Source organism: Oncorhynchus kisutch, linkage group LG19, assembly GCF_002021735.2.
Source record: "Oncorhynchus kisutch isolate 150728-3 linkage group LG19, Okis_V2, whole genome shotgun sequence".
Lineage (NCBI taxonomy): Eukaryota > Metazoa > Chordata > Actinopteri > Salmoniformes > Salmonidae > Oncorhynchus > Oncorhynchus kisutch.
In genome coordinates this window covers 15,761,211-15,776,192 of record NC_034192.2, presented here as the reverse complement: position 1 = coordinate 15,776,192, position 14,982 = coordinate 15,761,211, and the positions used below count along the sequence as shown (strand labels likewise).

The 14,982-nt window shown below is 44.0% G+C and overlaps 1 protein-coding gene across 1 annotated transcript in view; it reads right to left on the bottom strand.

The window, feature by feature from the left end:
* Nucleotides 1-274: 274 nt before the first annotated feature.
* Nucleotides 275-14,982, bottom strand: part of LOC109864360 (putative helicase mov-10-B.1) — a 33,902-nt gene continuing 19,194 nt past the window's right edge. Inside the window, exons 12-23 of the mRNA XM_031798449.1 lie at nt 13,995-14,191; nt 13,807-13,904; nt 12,669-12,766; nt 12,116-12,214; nt 11,844-11,952; nt 10,445-10,562; nt 10,033-10,224; nt 8,612-8,683; nt 4,904-5,029; nt 3,543-3,631; nt 1,474-1,592; nt 275-1,379 (exon numbers count right to left, since the gene is read on the bottom strand). Of these exons, the coding sequence (XP_031654309.1) occupies nt 1,318-1,379; nt 1,474-1,592; nt 3,543-3,631; nt 4,904-5,029; nt 8,612-8,683; nt 10,033-10,224; nt 10,445-10,562; nt 11,844-11,952; nt 12,116-12,214; nt 12,669-12,766; nt 13,807-13,904; nt 13,995-14,191 (1,379 nt within the window). The 3' untranslated portion in view covers nt 275-1,317. The remainder of the gene's footprint in view (nt 1,380-1,473; nt 1,593-3,542; nt 3,632-4,903; nt 5,030-8,611; nt 8,684-10,032; nt 10,225-10,444; nt 10,563-11,843; nt 11,953-12,115; nt 12,215-12,668; nt 12,767-13,806; nt 13,905-13,994; nt 14,192-14,982) is intronic.

Sequence of the window (14,982 nt, the reverse complement as noted above, 5' to 3'; positions counted from 1 at the left end):
GAACAACATAGCAAAATGTTATGGAAACGAGTGTTTCTTATTAGACAAGTTCAGGTAGCCCCTCCCTGTTTGATGATTATTAATCTTGACAAATTGAAAATGTTAATAAAATGTTTAAATGGTATTGGCTTGCTGATTCCCTCTGATTGAAGAGGTATGGTAATGTGGTAATGAATAGCTTCTAGCAGTGGAACCTTGCAGATAGAAATGGCATGAATAGAGCAACATTTTGCCATACTGAACGCACCACGGAAGGAGAGAGAAACATTTGAAGTTAAAAGCATAATTACCTATTAGTAATTTAATAGGATCTCTGTGGTTAATCTTGACAATAGATCAGACATATGATTTATTCCAGTTTATCTTTGATTACATCAACAAGGTCAGACACACCGGCAGAGAAATAGTTTGATGAATTTATCGGGAACTGAACCTCTAGCGAACAGTAGAGGAGCAGCAGCACAGATTTTAAAGGCAGGACAGACATACAGTCATCCATGAGATGAACTCTCTAGGTGTAGTTTGAAGGTTGCTAACTAGCGTCCATTGCATTGACACAATTTAGCAATCGCTCGTGAAACTACTTTGTACTTCCTTCAAACTTCACACAGAGACATACAAATGGTATCCATGAGTTCATCGGACTCTGAGTAAGTAAAAAGGATTGCAAAAATCACACACTATCCCTTTAAAATGTCAAGCTTAATTGCCAAAATCACTTTAAAAAAGGTCATTTCTGATTGAGCCGCGAACGCGGAACATTTCCATTAAAGGCTGCATAGCCGACAAAGGGCGATGGGATTTAATCCTGGTCTCAGTCCGTGTCTGAGACCACATACAACACTCATAATAATACAACTAAACACCAGCATAGACAGAGGGTACAAAGTCATTTTATAAATTCATTCACTATCCTAGAGGACTGGTCCTGAAGGATCTCATAGGAAGTTCACCTGGTATGGAGTAGGAAACTGTTGGTCCTTGTTTTGAAATTATACAACATTGGCCTGGTACCAAATGTTACTTAGTGCAGTAGGACTAGGGCAGGCGCTTTCAAAGTCTGAGACAGTGGGCCTCCATTCAGAGAACATCAAGACAACCGCGCCCCAAAAGCTGGGACACCTTTTTAAAAACGTATTTATTCATTATTAGAGAACTGAATACAGTTTGATTTGGATTTCCTTACATGAAACTCTGGGGGAAAGCGTGCCTCACACTTTGAAAACCTCTGTACTAGGGATGACAGAGGATGTTTGTAGGGAGAATTGATTCCTGATCAGTATGGTCGTTGGGTCTCCTGTACGATGTGCGTGTCTCTCACTGCTCGTTCCTCCACTCTGGTTCGATCTGCTGCTGAATCTCACTCTCCTCCGTCTCCACTGGATGTGAGTGAGAGAAACAGTTAACTTCCAAAATTAAACATTTATTTTGAACAGTTTGAAGTGTAGGTGCGTTTGTCTGTGTGTGTGTTACCGTGGGGATCAGCCTGTAAGCAGAGGGCAGCTAGGCGTTCCACCACCTCCTCCTCTCCCTCAGCCTGGGAGGAGTCAAACCCTGTCTTCCCCCCCGCCTGGGAACAGAACTGGAGGAACCTGGAGGGGGAGAGAAGGGGGAGTGAGAGAGGGGTTAGGGTTCCTTAGGTGATTAATTCGTACAGTTTAAGAATGCGAAAATGTCAGAATAATAGTAGAGAATTTCCTGTCTTAGGTCAGTTAGGTTCATCACTTTATTTTAAGAATGTGAAATGTCTAAATAATAGTAGAGAGAATGATTTATTTCAGTTTTTATTTCTTTCATCACATTCCCAGTGGGTCAGAAGTTTACATACACTCAATTAGTATTTGGGAGCATTGCCTTTAAATTGTTTCACTTGGGTCAAACGTTTCAGGTAGCCTTCCACAAGCTTCCCACAATAAGTTGGGTGAATTTTGGCCCATTCCTCCTGACAGAGCTGGTGTAACGGAGTCAGGTTTGTAGGCCTCTTTGCTCGCACACACTTTTTCAGTTCAGATTCATGGTTGGGATGGTGTTCTTCGGCTTGCAAGCCTCCCCCTTTTTCCTCCAAACATAACGATGGTCATTATGTCCACATTTTTTTGTTTCATCAGACCAGAGGACACTTCTCCAAAAAGTACAATCTTTGTCCCCGTGCGCAAACCGTATTCTGGCTTTTTTATGGCGGTTTTGGAGCAGTGGCTTCTTCCTTGCTGAGCGACCTTTCAGGTTATGTCGATATAGGACTCGTTTTACTGTGGATATAGATACTTTTGTACTGGTTTCCTCCAGCATCTTCACAAGGTCCTTTGCTGTTGTTCTGGAATTGATTTGTATTTTTCGCACCAAAGTACGTTCATCTCTAGGAGACAGAACGTGTCTCCTTCCTGAGTATGACTGCTGCGTGGTCCCATGGTGGTCTGCAATTTTTTTTCTGTGGTCAAGGCTGATTTATTTTGATTTCCCCATGATGTCAAGCAAAGAGACTGAGTTTGAAGGTAGGCCTTGAAATACATCCACAGGTACACCTCCAATTGACTCAAATTATGTCAATTAGCCTATCAGAAGCATCTAAAGACGTGACATCATTTTCTGGAATTTTCCAAGCTGTTTAAAAAGGCATAGTCAACTTAAGTGTATGTAAACTTCTGAACCACTGGCATTGTGATACAGTGAATTAAATCAGTCTACAAACAATTGTTGGGGAAATTACTTGTGTCATGCACAAAGTAGATGTCCTAACCGAATTGTTAACAAACTATAGTTTTGGCAAGACATTTGTGGAGTGGTTGAAACTGTATTTTATATTTGAGGTTCTTCAAAGTAGCCACCCTTTGCCTTGATAACCACTTCACACTCTTGGCAATTCTTATTTACAATGACGGCCTACTCCAGCCAAACCCGGACGACATTGGAACAATTGTGTGCCGCCCTATGGGACTCCAAATCACAACCGGATGTGATACAGCCTGAATTCGAACCAGGGACTGTAGTGACGCCTCTTACACTGAGATGCAGTGCCTTAGAACACTGCGCCACTTGAGCAACAGGACCTTCATTGCACATCAGTGTGTTTTATTAAATTATTTTTATTTAGAAGTTCAATTAAGAATATGGTCCTCCACTTCTTCCTCTGAAGAGCCTCCACTGGTACCTACCTTCCCCAGGTGGGGTCTCCTTTCAGCACTAAAGGTTAGGGTCAGTACCCACCTGCCCCAGGTGGGGTCTCCTCTCAGCATTAAGAGTTAGGACATACCTGCCCCATGTGGGGTCTCCTCTCAACCCTAAGGGTTTATTTTATTTAACCTTCATTTAACTAGGCAAGTCAGTTAAGAACAACATTCTTATTTTACAATGACGGCCTACCCCAGCCAAAACCTCCCCTAACCCGGATGACGCTGGGCCAATTGAGCGCCACCCTATGGGACTCCCGATCATGGCCGGTTGTGATACAGCCCGGGATCATGCCAGGGTCTGTAGTGACGCGTCTAGCACTGAGATGCAGTGCCTTAGACCGCTGCTCCACTCGGGTTAGGGTCAGTACGTACCTGCCCCAGGTGGGGTCTCCTCGCAGCACTAAGGGGTTTCCCACCACAATCAGCAGGGCTTTGGCTCTGGTCACCGCCACGTTGAACCTCTGGACACAGAGAGCAGGAGGTCAGCACTGTCACTGTGGTGTGTGTGTAGATCAAACTGTTTATGCACAAAATTAAAATCCTTAGGGAATGCTGTGTGTTCATATTCAGTCAATTTTAGGTCCTGCAGGCTGTCCCCCAACACATAATGCCACAAAAGTACATTCTAATAGTGTAAAAGGCCCTTAGTTGATACTAAAAGGTTGTGTTCTATACCAATTTGAAGCAAGAAAAGTTATTTGTTTGATAAGATTACAGATTTTCTCAGGGGATCCCATATAGGGTCCAAACTCCAAATTTGGGAACCACTGGTTCACAACACATGTTGTGTGTGTGCGTGCGTGCTGTGTGTGCAGTACAGTATACTGTGACACTGCCACATATAACAGCGCACAAATCAAGTGATATGAAAAATCACCATGGAGAAATTATATGAAATAATTCTCAGCCCTATGTTTAAATAATTCAATTTTGTATGAACGATAGATGTGGCCTAAAATGAGCACTACCGCTTTAAGAAGTGCGCCCGAAAATGTATTATACGCACAAAAGTATGCATGAAAGATATTTGTGAACTCAGCTAGTTCAGCCACACCTGTTGCTGACAGGTGTGTAAAATCGAGGCCACAGCCATGCAATCTCCATAGACAAACATTGGCAGTAGAATGGCCTTACTGAAGAGCTCCGTGACTTTCAATGTGGCACCTTCATAGGATGCCACCTTTCCAACAAGTCAGTTCGTCAAACTTCTGTCCTGCTAGAGCTGATTCTTGAAGAATATCATTTTTAAATGCCTCACGAGCTTAGTTCAATTGTGTACCTCATCAGAAACCAAAATATAAGCTTGTTTTACTCCAATGTTTGTAAACAATGCAAATAAACAAACACTGTATAGCCTCAAAACACGGTTCAAACTATCATTTTGATATAATGGCTGGTCAGTCCTTGCATCCATAGCTTTGTCTATGAATTTGAGCATGGTTACATGTATCCAGGCCCATCCCGACTGCTTTTTTATTGATTCAATTGAGGATTCATTATGGAATATTTGTGTTTGTGAAAACTATGCGTTGAATTGCATTACTTGTAGATTGATTATAGTTATTTTTGCTGAAGCATATTTTTGTCGAGAAAAGTGTTTGTTTGTGTTGGGTTTATTGAAATACATATTACTCAATTGAAAAAACAAATCACCTACTGCGTTCCCGTAGTTTTTTTTCTTGCTAGAAGTCCTCTTAAAATGGTATATTAAGTGTGTGTATGTATGCATGTACCTTCTCATTTTTGACGAAACCAAGGCTGAAGTATTGGTCTGTCTGGACGTACTTGGCGCTGCTGCGGACCGTCGAGACCAGGATCACCCTCCTCTCCTGACCCTGGAACTCCTCCACTGACCCCACCTAACAGACACGCACACATAGTTTAGCTCCGTACACAGCCCCGCACACACATGCCTCACAAAACACATGGAAGGTGCATCACAATAACTAATCGTAAACAACATGTTATTGACATGGCAGCACTACCGTAGCTAGCAGAAGAGAGTGTAGGGGAGATTGTTACCAAACTGTAAACCACTTTAGCTAGCTGTTAGCTAAACATCCTGGCTAACTGTGGGGTGAAACAATTGACTTATTTAGTTTTAATTAGCCACCGCAAATATCCGTAGCCCTTTACACTCACAACCCGTATATGGGTTGAAAACGTCAGACTTGGTCACTGATAAGTGCCTAACTTGGAGCACGGTGGCTGTACAGTAACATGCAACACATTATGTCAGACCTCAGGGTCTCCGCTTTAAAAGCGCTCTAAATGTGAGCACCAAGCACAACAACAAAATGCCCCAATCCCTAACGCAAACGTTTTTGTTGTCTGAGAAAGGGGAATGCTGTAATTCAAGAGTACTTGATGTGTTCTGAAAGCTGAGACATTGAGGATGATAATGAACACCACTTTGACGTCAAACAAGCAAACCACAGTCCAAATGTGCAATTCACCTTTCCATACTTATAAAACTCATGTCATCTACAGTATCAACATTTAGGATCGCTCTGTTATTTGTCCCGTTGTGAAGATAATTGGCAGTGGAACACGCCCCTGAATGCTCTCATGAATCCATTCTAAGCGCAGAAAAAAATGTTATATCCGTTTCTCTGAACTGCCTTGTGAAAGCCTAGCACTGTAAGTTGGTATTTTATAAATTAGCTAGTCATGTTGGCAATAGAACAAGTTTTCAAATGATGACCGCCTGACCCAGATTGAGACTTATAAACGGACCGTTTTTTTTGATTGCGTAAACAACAGTATTTGTGTGATGATGATTCAGGGTTGTGTCCCAGGGTTGTGTCTTAAGTACCACAACGGCACAGCTAGGCGAGCTCCAAAAAAATTAAAATAAACACCTAATGAAGTCTCTTTCCTTGAATCATAAAAGTGCATTGAAATGGTTTAGTAACTGTCCACACTTGAGCGGTGTAGCCACTTGAAGACACCAGGTAAATGTCTAATTCAAACCCGTCATTTAAAAAAAAAAATATGTTACTGAATGTATCCAGATTATTATTTAGCAGACGCTTTTATATCAGTCACACCACATATCAGTCATAGTAAGTAAATTTTTCCTAAAAGTAACAGTCGGCAAAGTCAGAGCTTGTAAAGTGCGAGTGTTAGGGTAGGGGGAGGCGGGAGGAGGGGTGGGTGCTGTGGGATTATTTAAGATACTCTTTGGAGAGGTAGGGTTTCAGATGTTTTCAGAAGATGGGCAGGGACTCTGTCCTAGCTTCAAGGAGAAACTGGTTCCACCATTGGGGTGACAGAACAGAGAAGAGCTTGGACTGGGCTGAGCGGGAGCGGCCCTCCTGTAGGGGTGGGAGGGCAAGAGACCAGAGGTGGCAGAACGGAGTACTCGGGTTGAGGTGTAGGGTTTGAGCAGAGCCTGAAGGTAGGGAGGGGCAGTTCCTCTTGCTGCTCTGTAGGCAACAATCATGGTCTAGTAGTAGATGCGAGCTTTGACTGGAAGCCAGTGGAGTGTGCGGAGGAACGGGGTAAACTTGGGAAGGTTTGATGGCACAAAGCGGGGAGCTCGGCCAAGACTGAGTTGCAGTAGTCCAGACAGGAGATGACTGCGCCACATCCTGTGTGAGGTGGGGTCGTACTCTACGGATGTTCATGTGAAGCATGAACCTGGAGGAGCGAGTCACTGCTGTGATGTTTGCAGAGAACGACAGGGAATAATAGTCCAAGGTCATGCCAAGTTTCTTTGCACTCTAGGAGGGGGACACTGGAGTTGTCAACCGTGATTTAGAGGTCGTGGAGTGGGGAGGCCTTTTCTCGCGAGGAAGAGCAACTCAGTCTTGTCGAGGTGGAGCTTGATGTGTTGGGCAGACATTCAAGCTGAGATACTATATCTGCCAGGCATGCAGAGATGCATGTCGCCACCTCGGTGTCAGAAGGGGGGGGGGGGGGGATATGAGTGTCATCTGCATAGCAATGATAGGAGAGACCATGTGAGGATATGATGGAGCCAAGTGACTTGGTGTATAGAGAGAAGAGGAGAGGGCCTAGAACTGAGCTCTGGGGGACACCAGTAGTGATAGTACGTGGTACAGACACATATCCTCTCCACGTCACCTGGTAGGATGCAATCCAAGGGTGTGCAGAGACGCCCAGACCTGAGAGGGTGGAGAGGAGAATCTGATGGTTCACGGTGTCTAAGGCAGCAGATCTAGAAGGATGAGAACCAAGGAGAGAGAGTCCGCTTTGGCAGTGCGGCAAGCCTCTGTGACAGAGGAGAGCAACCTCGGTCGAGTGACCCGTCTTGAAGCCTGACTGGTTAGGGTCAAGAACATCGTTCTTATAGAGATAGCGAAAGAGTCAGACGGGATGCAGCCCATCGTTACGGGATGAGTTGATGAGGGAAGTGAGAAGGTCTCCAGAGATGGGGTCGACTTGGCAGGTTGTCGGGCTGCTGTACCTCACTAGACTGGGCAGATGTCGTAAAGCTTATTTTCAAAGTGGTTGACAAAGTGGTCCACAGAGAGGAGGGGGGGGGGGTGGAGGATTAAGGAGAGAGGAGAAGGTGGAACCGAGTTTCCTAGGGTTATAGGCAGAAGCTTGAAATTAAGTTTTAGAAAGTGGCTTTAGCCGCTGATACAGAGGAAGAGAAGGTATAGAGGGAGTGAAAGGATGATAGGTCCTCTGGAAGTTTAGTTTTCCTCCTGTTCTGTAAGCATGCAATCAGTCACTCAGCCATGGAGCAGGAGGAGAGGGTCGAGCCGGACAGGAGGAAAGGGGACTGTCATAGGAAGCGGAAAGAGGAGAGTAGGGTCGAAGAGGCAGAATCAGGAAACAGGAGGGAGATTTAGCAAAAGGGAGAAGAGGAGAGAGCAGTGTGGGAGAGAGAGAGAGCGACAGCGTATGAGCATCTGGGCAGGGGCTGAGTGGGTAGGGTTGGCGGAGAGGGGACAGAAAAGGAAACAAAGTAGTGATCAGAAACCTGGTGGGGGGGTATGCATATACTTCTCATATTTATTATGTTTGAACCATTTCAATATAGGCCTATTACCACAAATGTAAAGAGTTAAAGATAGTGTGACAGAGATTCAGTAGTGAGGAGAGAGAGACAGAGAGAGAAAGAGATTGGGACAATTCCACAGAGTTTGTGTATATCAAAATGTATATTAAACCAAAAAACAATGATTGCAAAGGGAAACAAACCATACATCTTTTTGCACAAGGACCACATTTAACAATTTCCACAGAACATATTACAGATACACATTTACTTGAAAAACAGAATGACGGTTTGGCTGTTGGTGCCGTCATTCTTTTACCAAACTTAGCATCTGCACTGTTTTTCAAGTCAATGTGGTTTGCTTAACTTTGCAATCATTGGTTTTTGTTTGGCATCACTCTTACCGTGGAATTGCCCAGAGAGAGAGACAGAGAAAGAAAGAGAGATTGATTTAGTAATGTCTCCATACCTTCAGATCTTTGATGCTGGTCGATTTGAAGTCTTTCTTCAGCATCTTCAAGGCTTTACGGATCTTCTCCACCTTCACGCAGAAACAAACATTCTATATGAGCTACGGCAGGGCTTTACAACTGCTGCCCCTGTAGCCATCAAATCCTTGTTACCTCTATCCTTATTTCCTCAATTCCACTCAAAACACATTGGAGGAGAGGATCTGAGGTCCCTTCCTTGCACCGCCTCCTCCAATGCGTTTTGAAAGATGCAGCCCAGTGGTCCTGTATGGTAAAAGGTGCACTATGAAGAAATTACTCCGCCATTTCCTGGTTGCTAAAATTCTAATAGTGTGCGTAATTTCAATTTATGTCACAAAACAAGCAGTCATTGAATAGAGAATCATTGTACCATCTAAACCGCTGTGAAATATATTTTCCATATCCAAAAATAGCTTTTGAAGCTGGTGTACAAAACTGGAAGTACGAGACACAAAAACAAAACGTCAGAACAGGAAGCATAAAATAGCACACAAAGTACTGATCTACCGCTTCTTAGACTGGGTTTCAATGAGAGTGACAGATCTACAACTCACATTTCTACAACTCCTATTATAGCTTTACGAGTTATACTCTATATATTTGATCTTATAGTGTGTGCCAGGCCCTCTATAGGGTTAAGGGTTGTATATATTATATATGGTAAGAGTTATATATACACTGAACAAAAATATAAACGCAACATGTAAAGTCATGGTCCCATGTTTCATGAGCTGAAATAAAAGATTTTGTGCACAACTTTGAGTCGTGTGGGGGAGCGGTTTGCTGATGTCAACATTGTGAACAGAGTACCCCATTGTAGGGTCATGGTATGGGCATTCATAAGCTACGGACAACGAACACAATTGGCAATTTGAATGCACAGAAATACCGTGACGAGATCCTGAGGCCCATTGTCGTGCTATTCATCCACCGCCATCACCTCGTGTTTCAGCATGATAATGCACGGCCCCATGTTGCAAGGATCTGTACACAATTCCCGGAAGCTGAAAATGTCCCAGTACTTCCATGGCCTTCATACTCAGACATGTCACCCATTGAGCATGTTTGGGATGCTCTGGATCGACGTGTATGACCGAGTATTCCAATTCCCGCCAATATCCAGCAACTTCGCACAGCCATTGAGGAGTGGGACAACATTCCACAATCAACAGCCTGATCACCTCTATCATCTCTATGCGAAGGAGACGTGTCACGCTGTATGAGGCAAATGGTGGTCACACCAGATACTGACTATAATCCATAGATTAGGGCCTAAAGAATTTATTTAAATTGACTGATTTCCTTTTATGAACCGTAACTCAGTAAAATCTTTGAAATTGTTGCATGTTGTGTTTATATTTCTGTTCAGTATATTATATCCTATAGGGTGTAGTCCCACCTGTTTTCTATAGGGGGCGATGATACCGATGTCTTTGGGTGAGATTGTGGCGAGTCCCCTCTTGCCCTGCCCCTGCAGCAGCTTCTTGAGGTAATCCATCAGCACCTCGATCTCCGCCACGTTAAAGAAAGACGGACTGGTAGCCTCCCGCTCATCACGACCAGCTACACCATGGAACACCACCGGGAAATTCTGGAGGTAAACCAATGCTTAGCAGGCTATTCAGATTAAATTAATTGAATCAAGTATTTTTTGGGCCCACAAGATGTGCATTTTGTCCCAGAGGATGACACATGTAAGCATGAATTAAAACACACATTTCCAAAGTGGTCCTCGATGGTGCTCCTTGATGGTTTAAAATGGTGTTGGGATTTACGCTGAGACCTCAGAGAACATGTGTTTGTCTGTGTACCTTCTGAGGCAGGTATTCCCAGGTGCAGTAGGAGTTCCGGATCATCTCGTTAGCAAACACCTGCAACTCCTCCTCATAGAACAACTCGTTAGGCACCTTCAGGATAGAGGGATGAGACCTGGAGAGGGAGGGAGATAATGAAAAGGAAACACAGTTTCAATTAGGGATGCTAACAGTTAACAAAAAATATATTTTACTGGTCATGCTTATCGGTCTACAGGTTAATTAGCATACTTTTGTGTTACTAAATTGCCGTGTGTGTATTTTCGTTAAGTCGTATGTTATTGTATGTTATTTCTCACACACACAGCATACAAAAGCTAGTTTGAGGAGCGGAATAGCCCATCACCTGTCAGACAGCGTGACAGCAGCTTCTCAAACTGCTTGTACTGGAGTGAAACGTTCCATTGTAAACCCAGTCACTGCGCAACAAATAACAATTCTCAAAGCGTTCGCGTGATAAAAACTGACGGCCACGATTATTGAAAAAGAAGAAGTTATTTCTCAATCTCAACTCGTTATTAAAACTTGCTTCCCATTCGCCATTCGAGTGCATAGGCTATAACATGAGATAGTTAGTCGAGAGAGTCTTACTTTTGCCTCTTGGCATTCTTGTCCAGATCATCATGGCATTGGGAGTTCTTTATGATGGCCACATTAGCAGATAATTACCGTTTCATTTTTTTTGGGGGGGGGGGGGGGGGTAAATAAGCGAATATATTGAGAAGCCACCTTGTCCTAGAGAGATTTACATGGTTACCAAAACGTCACGCCAGGGTAAGCCTACACAAAACGCAGCCCTGATTTGAAGTGTTTCTAAAATCCCCTATGGGAAAAATGAATGTTGGAAAAACTATTGGAACCATTTCCTTGTTTGACTGATAGGTTTTATGGGTATTATGACTCATACTGTGGTACTCTATTGGTTTTCATATGAACTTTCTTTCATTGTCCAGAAGCCAAAAAGCCACAATCCTACACATCAGCAACACATCCTACTTGTTGCTATTAGATATGTTTCTAAGGGAGATTTTCATCTCTGTCACATATATCACCGCTTGCATTAGGTGTGCTGTTTAGAATGGTCTTTTCCCCCCCCCGAATTCAATTTTGGTAAAATGTTTAAAAATGACATTTTATTGCTATATTATTGCATGTTTCCATTAAGCTCTTTATGAAAAATGTCAGTTTCTTGTATGCATACATAGCATTTTCTGTTGGTCACGTCATTTTACTGTTTGGAAAAAAATGTAACTGTTTGTTGCCCGGTTAATCAGGGTCGGTTAGCCGGCAGCAAAATGGACCAAAATATGCATCCCTAGTTCCAACGCTTGTCCTTTTCTCCCAAAGTGCTTGTGCTGGCCTCATTAAACCAGCCTGATCAGGAGAGCTTACATACCTGTAGTTTCTCAGTAGTTTGGTGACGTAGCAGTTGTTGAACACTCCATTCTCCTCCTCCTTCTGATACAGAGACACATCCTTCATCAGCCTCTCCAACAGAGACACACCTAAGAGATAGATAGGGAGAGAGCGAGTCCTCAGAATCATAGCGGCTTCTACAATCTTCTCTTCTATGTCAAAGGATTTTCAAGGAGTAGGGAGAGGAATAAGAGGACAAAGAATTTGGAGGAGGAAGTAGAGGAAGAAGGAGTGAAAAGAAGAGGAACTGACCCATGCCGTGTTTCAGAGCCAGAGGAGACCTGAGGATGGGTCCCAGCTGTTTAGGGTCTCCAGCTAGAACCACCTGACCCGTCTCTGGTTGGAGCAGCCCTACACACACACACACACACACACACACACACACACACACACACTATTGGGCTTGTTTGACATTGCAGCCGACAGTGCAGGTGACTGCCTGATCTTCAAATCACCTTCCTTCGTAAATAGATAATAATGATTATTTGTAGATCAGTCAGTCACAATTTACCCATGATGCAATAAGGCAATAGGGGGTGGGGTATTTGGCCAATATGCCACGGCTAAGGGCCTATCTTAAGCACAACACAACGCCAAGTGCCTGGACACAGCCATTAGCCGTGGTATATTGGCCATATATCACATACCCCTGAGGTGCCTTATTGCTATTATAAACTGGTTACCAACTTAATTACAGCAGTAAAAATAAATGGTTTTGTAATACCTGTGTTATACGGTCTGATATACCACGGCTTTCAGCCAATCAGCATTAAGCCCCCTCCCCCCTCATCCATCCCTCTCTCACCAGCCAGTGATATGATGGTCTCCGTTTCAACGGCGTGTCCCGCCTCGTCAACAAACACGTGACTGAAATGACCTGGAGGAACACCACCTGTCACCAACCTGGAGAACACATAAACGAGACAGACAGAGAGGACAAAAGTTAGCTTAGCATTAGTGTCTCGCTATGGAGATTCCTAGTATTAGCATCTCTCTATGGCAGTGGCCACCTACCGGTCGTTGACAATTGACTGGCATCTTCAAGGCACTCCTAGTCGATCAACACACCTTTCTGTAGAAAAGTCAACTGTCCTACTTTTCCTTTTTTAATTCATCTTGCACTTTTGGCAGTAGGTGCACTTGATTCAGAAGCCATGCGTGCCGGGTAGGTAAAGTGTTCTCATGTAAAACCATTTAATTTGCCTGAAGGGACAAATTCCGCCTACCGGGTGGACCTGGAGCTATGGCTAAATCAAGTGCGTCTACTGTGCTGGCCAGTCGGATAGCTCAAATCACTGTGCCTGTACAACTTCCACGACCCCACAGCAAAATCTGGTACGAGCCTACGTGAGATTTGATAATACAGCACAGAGCTTCAGTGAGGAAAGGAGAGAGCAGGGACAGTGAGAGGCAGACAGTCTGCTGCTCTCTCCTTTCCTCTGCTGAAACTGACCATCAGATGCAGGTACCATCAGTCCAGTAAAATAAAAAAGCAAATTATTTCAATTTATACTCAGCTGTGCCTCGCAAGTGATACAACAACTGATCTATTTTGTCTTCAAAGCTCGAGTTTTGAAATATAATATGGTCTGAGAAGAACAATATTGGCAGGCCAAGCATATAGCCAATATGGTGTGATAATGTATTAGGCTCATTCCTACAGAACTGTTTTTATTAGGTTAAATGTTGCATATGCTTACATCTAAGTCATGTTTAAAAATCAAATCTGAACAGCAGATCTGGGCTTGATTTCTGACTGCGAAAGTGATCTTGACTCAGAAAAGGTTGGTTACCACTGGTCTATGGGGAACTCAGGTGTTAGCGGCTAGTGAATATCCTTACTGTCCTGCATGGAGCAGAGTGGTGATTATGATCTTGCGTTACCCTAGTGTAGCATTTTCCTATGGGGATCTCCAGTGTTAGCGACTAGCGGCTATCCTTACCGTCCGGCAGTGATTAGGGTGGTGACCACGATGCTGTACTTCATCAGTTCCTCTTTACAGGGAAACACAAAGCAATCCTGACCCAGGTTACAGCAGTCCTGAAGAGAAACAAACACACGAGAGAGGTGTTACACACACACAAAATACAAACCTCACACTGATGTACACACTCACTCACTCACACACACCCGTATATCATTGGGCACATCTTCAGGGTTACGGGATGCGGCGTACATCCGGAACAGCTTCCTGTGTTCCAGGTGTTCTAGAAGCTTCATAGCCAGCAGGTCTGCCGCGCTATTGGACGGAGCGCACGCCAGGATGTGGGCGTGACTCTGTGTCTTCAGCACCTGTTTGATGGCTTCAACCACTGTCACAGTCTTACCTGGGGGGAACAAACACACACAGCGTTAGTAAGTAAGTCAGAACTGCTCATAAGGCATGAGACCATCTCCTGTTTCTGTCGCGCGAGGCAGCTTGATGTACAATTACACCCCCTGGACAGGAAGCAGGCCACTGCAATAGTCTAGCTATCTCCTTAATCTGTCCTTAATGCTGAAGGCCAAGCAGAGACGCATCGGGTCCCATTTTTACAGTCTTTGGTATGACTCGGCCGGGGATCAAACACCCAACCTTTCAATCTTAGGGCAGACACTAACCACAAGGCAAAAATAAAAATATACTGAACAAAAATATAATATGCAACATGAAACCATTTCAAAGATTTTACTGAGTTACAGTTCATTGAAGGAAATCAGTCAATTGAAATAAATTCCTTAGGTCCTAATCTATGGATTTCACATGACTGGGCAGGGGCATGCGTGGGCCTGGGAGCCATGGGTGGGCATAGGCCCACCAACTGGGGAGCCAGGCCCAGCCAATCAGAATGAGTTTTTCCCCACAAAAGGGCTTTATTACAGAGAAATGCTCCTCAACACCTCCCTGCCCACCTCCTCAGATGATCCTGCAGGTGAAGAAGGTGGATGTTGAGGCCCTGGGTTGGCATGGTTACACGTGATCTGCGGTTGTGAGGCCAGTTGGACGTAGTGCCAAATTCTCTAAAATGACTTGTGGCTTATGGTAAAGAAATGAACATTAAATTATCTGGCAACAGCTCTGGTGTACATTCCTGCAGTCAGCAATCCAATTGTATACTCCCTCAAAACTTGAGACATC